Below are 12,555 nucleotides of genomic sequence, written 5' to 3'. Positions count from 1 at the left end.
TTCAGCATGTAGTCCAAATATACGTTGACCATTACGTAATTTACCAAGTCATGGAAACATAACAATGCTTCCCTCTACTACTGTGTGGCTCTCGGTGGTTCCAAATATACCTGAACCTGCCCTGCCTCACACTGAGAGAGACAGAAGCCTTCTGTTACTGAACTGTCCAGTTCAATATTCTATCACTTCTTAATGGAAAAGTACCAGACTATAATATACAGATTGACTATAATAGACATACGATTATATATATATATGATACATATTCATTCATACAACATCACAACAACATTTGTATCACACGATCTTACAACTGATCTTACAATAACAACATGTGATCTGAATAAATAGTGGAAACTATCAACATTTTCCTTCCTGGGCCCGGGCCATTGTGCCGCCTTCCTGGGCCCGGGCCATTGTGCCGCCTTCCTGATCAGTGTGGAGGTGTTGGGGTGATTTGCTGCTCCGGTAACGTCGTCACACCGCCGCCAACATTTTTAAATCCCCGCGTCGCCATAGAGTAACGTGACTTCCGGTCCGAACGCCGGGCGACACAGATACGCGGTAATATGGACCCGCGTCAGATCGAGCGCTTCCGCGCAGGTAACGTGAACTTTCCTATAGACTTTCATTGCCCAGCATTAGCAGTGCAGTAAATCGCCGCAATGCACCACACCGGTGTGAAAGGCCCCTCAGCTCCACAAGCCCCTGTGTGAGAAGCCCCTCAGCTCCACAAGTCCCTGTGTGAAAAGCCCCTCAGGTCCACAAGTCCCTGTGTGAGAAGCCCCTCAGCTCCACAAGCCCCTGTGTGAGAAGCCCCTCAGCTCCGCAAGCCCCTGTGTGAGAAGCCCCTCAGCTCCACAAGTCCCTGTGTGAAAAGCCCCTCAGGTCCACAAGTCCCTGTGTGAGAAGCCCCTCAGCTCCACAAGCCCCTGTGTGAGAAGCCCCTCAGCTCCACAAGCCCCTGTGTGAAAAGCCCCTCAGCTCCACAAGCCCCCGTGTGAAAAGCCCCTCAGCTCCGCAAGCCCCTGTGTGAGAAGCCCCTCAGCTCCGCAAGCCCCTGTGTGAGAAGCCCCTCAGCTCCGCAAGCTCCTGTGTGAGAAGCCCCTCAGCTCCGCAAGCCCCTGTGTGAGAAGCCCCTCAGCTCCACAAGCCCCCGTGTGAAAAGCCCCTCAGCTCCACAAGCCCCCGTGTGAAAAGCCCCTCAGCTCCGCAAGCCCCTGTGTGAGAAGCCCCTCAGCTCAGCAAGCCCCTGTGTGAGAAGCCCCTCAGCCCCGCAAGCCCCTGTGTGAGAAGCCCCTCAGCTCCGCAAGCTCCTGTGTGAGAAGCCCATCAGCTCAGCAAGCTCCTGTGTGAAAAGCCCCTCAGCTCAGCAAGCCCCTGTGTGAGAAGCCCCTCAGCTCAGCAAGCCCATGTATGAGAAGCCCCTCAGCTCCACAAGCCCCTGTGTGAGAAGCCCCTCAGCTTTGCAAGCCCCTGTGTGAGAAGCCCCTCAGCTCCACAAGCCCAATGTGGTGAAATCGCCTCACTTTACTTCTACAAGAAAACGAACATTACGTTTTTCATTTCCCAGTGATAATGTTTATTGTCTCTGCTTGTTGATTGCAGATGTTCAAAGGTTGGGACAAGATAACTGCGGTACATGACGTATTCACCCCTGAGGAATCTTCCATGTGTGGCGTGGATTTAGATTATGAGAGGAAGGTGGAATACTTACTGACAGGTAAGAGGCCTTCCTTCCATTGCTGTATATGATTCAGGTAAATGTTGCAGCATTGTAGCTGGTGTGTGGCTGTCTATTCTATCCTCTCCACCTGCCTGGAGTCTTGCCATGCTTGCATGCTCCTGCAGGTCTTCTCCTGTGGCCAAGATTATTATATAGGGTTAAGGGGGGGGGGGGGGATTCCATTTGTCCTGCTCTTATCCAAAATAGGAAGCTCTCTGTTGTCTGCATGCTCAGATAAGCTTTTTACTGCAGCTTAAAAAAACCCTCAGACCTGGTGTAATATGAATAGGTCGTAGTGGGCATGGCAGATAAACAGTCCTTGCCACCTATTGTGGACCTTGCAGTGGTGCACAGTAGCCCCCCGGTGGAGCTCTTGCTGGCAGCACGTGTGTGGGCCTTGTCTGAGGCCTCTTATGCAGGGAATGGATTGGGGTGAGGGAGGAGACTAGCGGTGCAAGTGGAGCGGCTGTGACGGGATGGCCAGCTTGGCCATGTGGAATCCTGAGGCAGACAATGTGGGAGTCACGGGGGAGCGAAAGAAGAGGAGGGGAGGGGAAGAAAACCGAGCAGAGAAAAGAAAGAAATAATGAAAAAATGAGCGGAATGAGAGAAGCTCTGTGTGTGGTGGCTGCCATCATGGCCCCATCTTTTCACTGGCAGCAACAAGATGGCTGCGGATAAAGACAGGTCATCCTCAGAGACAAGATGGCTGCTGAGAAGGACAGGTCATCCTCAGAGACAAGATGGCTACTGAGAAGGACAGGTCATCCTCAGAGACAAGATGGCTGCTGATTAGAGTTGGGCCGAACCTCCGATTTTCGGTTCGCGAACCGGGTTCGCGAACTTCCGCGGAATGTTCGGTTCGCGGAAAAGTTCGCGAACCGCAATAGACTTCAATGGGGATGCGAACTTTGAAAAAAAAAATAATTATGCTGGCCACAAAAGTGATGGAAAAGATGTTTCAAGGGGTCTAACACCTGGAGGGGGGGATGGCGGAGTGGGATACATGCCAAAAGTCCCCGGGAAAAATCTGGATTTGACGCAAAGCAGCGTTTTAAGGGCAGAAATCACATTGAATGCTAAATGACAGGCCTAAAGTGCTTTAAAACATCTTGCATGTGTATACATCAATCAGGTAGTGTAATTAAGGTACTGCTTCACACTGACACACCAAACTCATCGTGTAACGCACCGCAAACAGCTGTTTGTGTAGTGACGGCCGTGCTGGACTGGTGCGCACCATGGCGAGAGTGCAGGTTTTGGTGGCTTTACAGCCCATATGGTCACCTGGCTGATGTAGCTGAATGACAGAACAGTGACTGTCCAGCTGATCAAATTTCATCTGACAACAATGAGGCAACGACCTTATTATCGTGGGTGTGCCCCCCGAGACACTCATCTAGGCGCCGGTCATTGCTTCATTGTGATACGCAAGCCCCTTCACCACGGCAAGGTAATGATCACGAAGGGGAATGGGCGCATGTACATGCCTTTTCTTTTGTTGTTGCAGCTGCCCGCAGTGCAGCCAGAAAAATTAGGCAGTCATGTACACGCACCAGAAAAATTATTACAGCGGCCGCTGCTAGCAGCGGCCTAAAAAATTCAGCAATCCGCCTGGAGTCCCGGACCCTGTTGGTGGTGGCGGAGAAGGTAGTCAAGCGGCCTGCAGGCAGACATGCTGTGTGGAGGGACTGGGAGCGACTTAGTCTTCTTGGGGCAGGCTAGGCAGCCAGTCACACGGCGTGCAGGCAGAGATGCTGTGTGTGCGGGGACTGACTTAGTCTTGGGGCGGGCAGCAGCCCTCCGGGATCCATGCCTCATTCATTTTGATAAAGGTGAGGTACTTAACACTTTTGTGACTTAGGCGACTTCTCTTCTCTGTGACAATGCCTCCAGCTGCGCTGAAGGTCCTTTCTGACAGGACGCTTGCGGCAGGGCAGGAGAGAAGTTGGATGGCAAATTGGGACAGCTCTGGCCACAGGTCAAGCCTGCGCACCCAGTAGTTCAAGGGTTCGTCATCGCTGTTCACAGCAGTGTCTACATCCACACTTAAGGCCAGGTAGTCAGAACAGATATACAGTGGCGGGTTCACAGAACAGGTATGCAGTGGCGGGTCCACTGAACAGAACAGGTATGCAGTGGCAGGTTCACTGAACACAACAGGTATGCAGTGGCGGGTTCACTGAACAGGTATACAGTGGCGGGTCCACTGAACAGAACAGGTATGCAGTGGCGAGTTCACTAAACAGAACAGGTATACAGTGGCGGGTTCACAGAACAGGTATGCAGTGGCGGGTCCACTGAACACAACAGGTATGCAGTGGCGGGTTCACTGAACAGGTATACAGTGGCGGGTCCACTGAACAGAACAGGTATGCAGTGGCGGGTTCACTAAACAGAACAGGTATGCAGTGGTGGGTTCACAGAACAGGTATGCAGTGGTGGGTTCACAGCACAGGTATGCAGTGGTGGGTTCAATGAACAGGTATACAGTGGCGGGTCCACTGAATAGAACAGGTATACAGTGGCGGGTTCACAGAACAGGTATGCAGTGGCGGGTCCACTGAACACAACAGGTATGCAGTGGCGGGTTCACTGAACAGGTATACAGTGGCGGGTCCACTGAACAGAACAGGTATGCAGTGGCGGGTCCACTGAACAGAACAGGTATGCAGTGGCGGGTTCACTGAACAGAACAGGTATGCAGTGGCGGGTTCACTGAACAGGTATGCAGTGGTGGGTTCACAGAACAGGTATGCAGTGGTGGGTTCACAGCACAGGTATGCAGTGGTGGGTTCACAGCACAGGTATGCAGCCAGACAGGAACAAGTTAAGCCTAACTAATCTTTCCCTGAGAGACAGTCTGCAGCAGCTCGCCCTACTCTCACTAACGCAGGCAGCACACGAGTGACCGTAATGGCCGCCGCTGCCTGCCTTATATAAGGGGGGGTGGGGCTCCAGGGGCTAGTGTAGCCTAATTGGCTACACTGGGCCTGCTGACTGTGATGTAGAGGGTCAAAGTTGACCCTCCATGTGCATTATGGGGCGAACCGAACTTCCGCAAAGGTTCGCCTGCGGGACGCGAACGCGAACCACGGAAGTTCGCATGGAACCGTTCGCAGGCGAACCGTTCGGCCCAACTCTACTGCTGATAAGGACAGGACATCCTCAGAGACAAGATGGCTGCTGATAAGGATGGGACATCCTCAGAGACAAGATGGCTGCTGATAAGGACAGGTCATCCTCAGAGACAAGATGGCTGCTGATAAGGACAGGACATCCTCAGAGACAAGATGGCTGCTGATAAGGACAGGACATCCTCAGAGACAAGATGGCTGCTGATAAGGACAGGACATCCCCAGAGACAAGATGGCTGCTGATAAGGGTGGGACATCCTCAGAGACAAGATGGCTGCTGATAAGGACAGGTCATCCTCAGAGACAAGATGGCTGCTGATAAGGACAGGACATCCTCAGAGACAAGATGGCTGCTGATAAGGACAGGACATCCTCAGAGACAAGATGGTTGCTGATAAGGACAGGACATCCTCAGAGACAAGATGGCTGCTGATAAGGACAGGACATCCTCAGAGACAAGATGGCTGCTGATAAGGACAGGACATCCTCAGAGACAAGATGGTTGCTGATAAGGACAGGACATCCTCAGAGACAAGATGGCTGCTGATAAGGACAGGTCATCCTCAGAGACAAGATGGCTGCTGATAAGGACAGGTCATCCTCAGAGACAAGATGGCTGCTGATAAGGATGGGACAGAGACAAGATGGCTTCCAAGAGGTCCTATCTTATAGTATATTGAGAAGCACTGATTTTGTCAGAGGGTCAGACTGATATAACAGATTGGGCAGATTGTCAGCAGAATGAGTCTTAAAAGATTTTCTCATCTCTATCTCCCATATAAACTCATCTGGGATTTTACATTTTCTATTGTTTTCTTTTCTGTGACATGAAATTCATATTTAGAACACCAGGTGGCGCCAAGCACCTATAGCAAAAAAACAATAAAAGCTGACAAAATGCAAATGTATAGAATTCTATCTGACAAGCTGAGAGAATGTATAAATGGGCTCCGGCCAAATTCCACATACACAGTTTAACAAACCTGACAAGCAGGTTAGCTACTAGGCTTAAATCTAAACAGCTACTCCATCTAGTTCATAAAATAAGGTTACATAATGGGAAGGAGATGTAACGTATATATTGTGAAGACTTACAGGTGAAACTCAAAAAAATAGAATATCGTGAAAAAGTCCATTAATTTCAGTAATTCAACGTAACTAGTTACCGCCGCCGCGGGGAGGTATATCTACGTCCTGCATCTGAAGCCCCAGGGACATAGATATTAGTCAACCGATGCTGTGTGCGCTCCTGTGCGCGCTCCCGTTGGCTCCTGCATGCTGTTCTCATCGCAATCCATTAGTATACAGATCAGTGGACGGGAACACACTTCCCATTCACTGAACTATGTGCCAGATATCAATGACTACAGGCATCAATGAGATACTGGCGTGCACTGACAAAAATCAATGTATTGTATTGCATGTGTTACTTCCTGTAACGTGTGTATGCCATCTAAAGTAGAATCAAAATAAAGTGTGGGGGGGCATCTAGTGGCCAAAAAGTAAAATTACACCTTAAAACCTCAATGCTATTTTAAATACATTTAAAATAGCATTGATTAACATCTTACCTTCCCTCTCATAGTTACCCAAATAAAACGTTTAATCACTCTGCGACCCCCTAATGCAGGATGGTGGCCGCAGAGTGGCTTCCTAATTCCTCCAGGGCGCGCTGGTGCGCCCTCTTGCTCATCGCTAGATTTGCAGGGAACGAGCGCTGCGCGAGTGCCCATTCACTGCAGAGGGATGCAGAGGGGCATAGAAGACAGCCTGCCAGCCCCGATCGGAGCTGGCAGGCTGTTAGGGAGACACAAACCAGTGATTTTCTTTTGTACAGCGCTGCGATCTAGCACTGCACTGTACGGGGGTCAGCTCTGTCACTGAGCTGTCCCAGGGAAAGGCCTGAGGCCTATGAGAGGGATCACGCTGATTGGATCTGGGGGGGGGTGGGGGGTGGAGATAAAAATAAAAAAAATAGCATATTTTAATTTAAAGAAATATATATTTAAATTAATTAAAAAAAAAAAACTCGCAGCAGCGATCAGATGCCACCAACAGGAAGCTCTGTTGGTGGAAAGAAAAGGAGGCAAAATTCATTGGGGTGGTAAGTTGTACGGCCGTGCAATTAACAGTTAAAGCTGCGAAGTGTGGAATTGTAAAAAATCACCTGGTCATTAGGGGGGTTTAAGCCTGTGGTCTTCAACTGGTTAATTAAAAATAGTGACATTTAAAAAAATGGTGCAAATAGTTCACTTAGGGACTAAACTTTTTTAATACTTCTGTCAAGAGTGTATATTACTGTTTTTTTTTTTTGTTTATTTGCAAAAAAGTGCTTGTAATTATTGACACAAAATTGAAAAAAATACACCTTTATTTCCAAATAAAATACTGTGGCCATACATTGTGATAGGGACATCATTTAATCAGTGTAATAACCGGGACAAATGGGCAAATAACATACATGGGTTTTAATTACGGTAGCCAGGGGCGTAGCAATAGGGGGTGCAGAGGTAGCGACCGCACCGGGGCCCTTGGGCCAGAGGGGCCCCGAAGGGTCCACCCTCTATCACAGTATTAGCTCTCTATTGGTCCTGTGCTGGTAATAATCACTTCTATAGATGCTTTGAATAGTAGTAATCCTTAACACACTGTTCCCAATCCCCTTCTTGCACCTCTGATACTGTGGTTGTCCTTGGCAAGTTTTGGTGCGCTGTATCAATTGCTATGTATAAAGTTCTTGGGGGGCCCATGTAAAACCCGCACCAGGGCCCACAGCTCCTTAGCTACGCCACTGACGGTAGCACGTATTATTTTAAAACGATAATGGCTGAAAACTGAGGGAAAAAATGATTTTTTCCTTCTATTTTTTCTGTATATTTCCTATTAAAATGCATTTGGTATAAAATAATTCTTAGAATAATGCATCGCCCAAAGAAAGCCTAATTGGTGGTGAAAATAACAAGGTATAGCCCATTGTGTTGTGATTAGTAGTGATAATGTTATTGGCGAAAGAAAAAGAAAGGGAGGAGCGCTGAAATGTGAAAAATGTAAAGCAACAAAAAAAAAAAAAACAAAAAAAAACCTTATGATGTAATGAATTGTATGTGTAATACAGACAGATTAATAGAACATTAGTAGCAAAGAAAAGGGTCTTCATTTTTTACTTTCAGTTATATAGCGCTTCATATTGTCATATTTGCAATTTACACTCTGCATTTTAAACTATGAAACAGAGCAGCGCTAATGACCCTTTTCACTTCCCTGCAGTAAAACCTTCTCTGAAGCTGCCTGTCACTGTTTCTTTGGTGTGCAAGTGCTTCAAAAAATAGCACTGCTCTGTAACTAAATTAGTCGGAGAGCTCAGAGAAGCTCTTTTGCACAGATAACAAGTGACGTTTCTTAACTCTTCCTGTACTGGAAACAATATGAGACTCATATCTTTGCTACTAATGGTCCATTTCTTACCTGCACTACACATACAATTCATTATATCATGATTTTATTTTCACTTTAGATTCCCTTTAAAAGGTGAAAGTAATATATGAAATAGACTCATTACCGGCAAAGCGAGATATTCCAAGCCTCTATTAGTTATTATTCTGATGATTCATGGCTTACAGCTTATGAAAACCCCAAAATGTGGTGGTGGGCTCTGCCTCTGATACAGGAGACCTGGGATCAAATCTCAGCTTTTCCTGTTCAGTAAGCCAGCACCTATTCAGTGAAGAGACCTTGGTCAAGACTCCTACTGCTACTGCCTATAGAGTGCCCCCTAATGGCTGCAGCTCTAGCCTAACACTGCTACTGCCTATAGAGCGCCCCCTACTGGCTGCAGCTCTGGCCTAACACTGCTACTGCCTATAGAGCGCCCCCTAGTGGCTGCAGCTCTGGCGCTTTGTGTCTGCCAGGAGAAAAGCATGATATAAATGTTCTGTGTCTTGCTTAATAAAGACTCTTGAAACTAAATTCCTATTTCTTTCTATCAGGATATCTCTATAATAACAAAGTCACGATCGGTCTGTGTGGCCTCCATAAACCATGGTATGAGGTGACCAGCTTCCAGAAGAAGAGTCTGACTGACGGAACGTACAAGAAGGGGTGCGAGTACTGCAAAGTAAGTGTTTCCACACTACTGGGATGATCAAGTGACCTCAAACAAACAGCAGAGAGCTTCTCTGTGCAGCATTCACTGACTGTAAAGCTGGCCATACACACGTACATTTTTCAGATTGAATTCTGGTAGATTCAATCATTTTGAAATTGGCTTTTGATGCATTTTGTGCAGTTTATAGATCAAAGTCTGGTTGAATTTGGTGGAAAATCTCTATGTGAGGGGGGCAGGGCAGAATCGAAGGAGGATCTCAGCTCGGGGGACTTGTGATGTTTACACAGATGACATTACCATGGGACAAAAGCAAGTAATATAACTACATGGGCAATAATGAGAGAGGGACAAGCATTTATTGTCTGCAATACGTTCATTGTAACAATGAGTGCCACCAGCTGGGGCAAGTCTGAGCTGCTCAGATAAAAAGGCCACCAGCCTCCTATAAGACCAGGATAGTGATTCTGTCAGATAATTCCCAGTGACACAGCAAGATCCTGATCTTATTCCAAGCAAGATTCTAAAAATCATTATTAATCAATAAAGATAAACGAAGTGCATTTTAATTTGAAGGTTGGGAGATAAAATAAGCTGGTTTGATGATTGCCTATGTTTTCTTCCTAGATTAGGATGTGTTCTGGGGAACAATGTGATAACCACTACAGCGATACATGCTTCTGGGGTGACTGGGACAATGGGGACCAATGGCTTGAAGACAACAGCGCGTGTGTCCCGGGAAAAGACGGATCTTGTTCTTGGCAATCTTCTCCAGATGCCAAGCAACCAATTCACGAGGGACATCCCTAGAGGCTCACTGCGGAAACCGATGAATTGGGTGGATCGCTTACTATGATTCAAGGGATCAAGCTACACAATGAACTGTGCAAAACGTATACATATTTGTCATTGCTGACTCGATAGAGCTTTAGGGATCTTCTTACAGGGAAAGTCCAACCAAAACTGATGTGACTTTTTATGGTTAGCAGTGAATAGAATCCTTCATTGGTTCCTCACATCTCTGGGGTCACCTGGAAGCGAGAAATCCTGAATAGTAACATCAAAAAACATGGCTGAAACATGACCAGAACTGGTGATAAAGGCCTTCCTGTGCAACCAGATAAACAACTTCCCGGTAAAGAAACTCCGAAAGTTGAGTAATTTCTATTTCTTTTGTAATGCCCAAAGTTTAGTTCCTAGCTACGTCCTTCACCACCAGCACGATGGTTACACGGCCAAGGGTTGGAAGCTCACTCTCCATAGAGTATAATATAACGGTGAGTGGCCAATGCCAGACTTCTCATGAGGTGAGTGGGGCAGACACCGCTCTATACCAGAGAGATGTAGCCATCCAGTGAAGGGTCCCGTCTAATGGTGTCTTCCTGAGATGGAGGCATCAGTTGCGGGTGCTTGGTTTTGGCCACTGCCAGACTTCTCTTGGTGCGTGTGGGGCTGAGGACTTGGGCAGATAACGCTGCTCTATACCCGAGTGAAGTAGTCATCCAGTGAATGGTGTCTTCCTGGGATGGAGGCATCAGTTACGGGGTGCTAGGCTTTCAGTATTTCTGCTCTTTTCAGGAAATGTTAAGTTTTCTATACATTCAGGTCATAAAAGTCATCTGATTTGCATTATATGATTACAATCGTTATAATAAAATATCTTGATAAATATGGAATTTAATTACATTTTGTAATGGTGTAATAATTAAAATCAACTGTAACTGAGTTATAATGGTTTCAAGACTTATTTTTTTAATGCGTACAAGTTCCTCTGCTGAAGTCTAAGACTGGACAACTGTATCTGAGTTGTGGATTGCATGGAACGGGAAGTACAGCCTGTTTGGTGTGTCGGTACCATCTGCATCCCCATCGGGCAGAAGTGTGGGTTTCTCCCGCTCGTTTCCTGTCCACGGGACCACTAGAACTTATATTATAAATGTTATGATACTGCAGCTCCATGGGGCAGAAAGTGATGCCAAACCTTCTCAATGTGGACAGAGACAACAGTAAAAAAAAAAACCCAAGAGTATTCTAATGCCGAAAACAAAGGTAAAAAAATAGTATGTTGTTCAAAAATGACATCAAAACATTTAAGTGCACCAATATGAACAGATCAAAAATGTGAAATTTGATTCTGTGGGTGAACTTTTTTTTTTCAAACATTTTTTGAGGAAATAATTTTTTTTTAAATATTTACATCTGCTAAAATGACATTTTGCTGTGGTACACTGAGGGCACAAAGGTGAGATAGTGGGGGGAGAGATGGCCACAGGGGAACAGAGGTGATACGGTGGGGGGGGGGGGGTCAGAGGTGGCACAGAGGGTGACACTGAAGGTTCAAGAGGACAGAGGTGACATGGTGGGGGACACTGAAGGCATGAGGGAACAAAAGTGGCACAGAGGGGGACACTGGAGGCACAGAGGAGGTACAGGGGACAGAGGTGACACAGAGGTTGACACTGGAGGCACAGAGGAGGTACAGGGGACAGAGGTGACACAGTGGGGAAACAAAGGTGACACAGAGGGGGACACTGGAGGCACAGAGGAGGTACAGGGGACAGAGGTGACACAGAGGTTGACTCTGGAGGCACAGAGGAGGTACAGGGGACAGAGGTGACACAGTGGGAAAACAAAGGTGACACAGAGGGGGACACTGGAGGTACCGGGGGACAGAGGTGACATGGTGGGGGACACTGAAAGCACGAGGGAACAAAGGTGACACAGAGGGGGACACTGGAGGCACAGAGGAGGCACAGGGGACAGAGGTGACATGGTGGGGGACACTGAAGGCACGAGGGAACAAAGGTGACACAGAGGGTGACACTGGAGGCACAGAGGAGGTACAGGGGACAGAGGTGACACAGAGGGTGACACTGGAGGCAGAGAGGAGTCACGGGGGACAGAGGTGACACAGTGGGGAAACAAAGGTGGCACAGAAAGGGACACTGGAGGCATAGAGGAGGTACAGGGAACAGAGGTGACACAGTGGGGAAACAAAGGTGACACAGAGGGGGACACTAGAGGTACAGGGGGACAGAGGTGACATGGTGAGGGACACTGAAAGCACGAGTGAACAAACATGACACAGAGGGGGACACTGAAGGCACAGAGGAGGTACAGGGGACAGAGGTGACACAGAGGGTGACACTGGCGGCACAGGGAGGCACAGGGGACAGAGGTGACACAGAGGGTGACACTGGAGGTACAGGAGACAGATGTGACGCAGAGGGGGACACTGGAGGCACAGGGGGGCACAGAGGAGGTACAGGGAACAGAGGTGACACAGAGGGCGACACTGGAGGCATAGAGGATGTACAGGAGACAGAGGTGACACAGAGGGGGACACTGGAGGCACAGGGGGGCACAGAGGAGGTACAGGGAACAGAGGTGACACAGAGGGTGACACTGGAAGCATAGAGGATGTACAGGAGACAGGTGACACAGAGGGGGACACTGGAGGCACAGAGGAGGTACAGGGAACAGAGGTGACACAGAGGGCGACACTGGAGGCATAGAGGATGTACAGGAGACAGAGGTGACACAGAGGGGGGCACTGGAGGCACAGGGGGCACAGAGGAGGTACAGGGAAC

At 48.0% G+C, this 12,555-nt stretch overlaps 1 protein-coding gene across 1 annotated transcript in view; it reads left to right on the top strand.

Annotated features, from left to right (window-relative positions):
* Positions 1-10,690, top strand: part of TIMP4 (TIMP metallopeptidase inhibitor 4) — a 57,493-nt gene extending 46,803 nt beyond the window's left edge. Inside the window, exons 3-5 of the mRNA XM_068254998.1 lie at positions 1,609-1,723; positions 8,850-8,977; positions 9,593-10,690. Coding sequence (XP_068111099.1) covers positions 1,609-1,723; positions 8,850-8,977; positions 9,593-9,775 — 426 coding nt within the window. The 3' untranslated portion in view covers positions 9,776-10,690. The remainder of the gene's footprint in view (positions 1-1,608; positions 1,724-8,849; positions 8,978-9,592) is intronic.
* Positions 10,691-12,555: the final 1,865 nt, after the last annotated feature.

The sequence above is a fragment of the Hyperolius riggenbachi genome, chromosome 9 (genome assembly GCF_040937935.1).
Source record: "Hyperolius riggenbachi isolate aHypRig1 chromosome 9, aHypRig1.pri, whole genome shotgun sequence".
Lineage (NCBI taxonomy): Eukaryota > Metazoa > Chordata > Amphibia > Anura > Hyperoliidae > Hyperolius > Hyperolius riggenbachi.
This window is presented reverse-complemented; position numbering and strand designations above follow the sequence as displayed.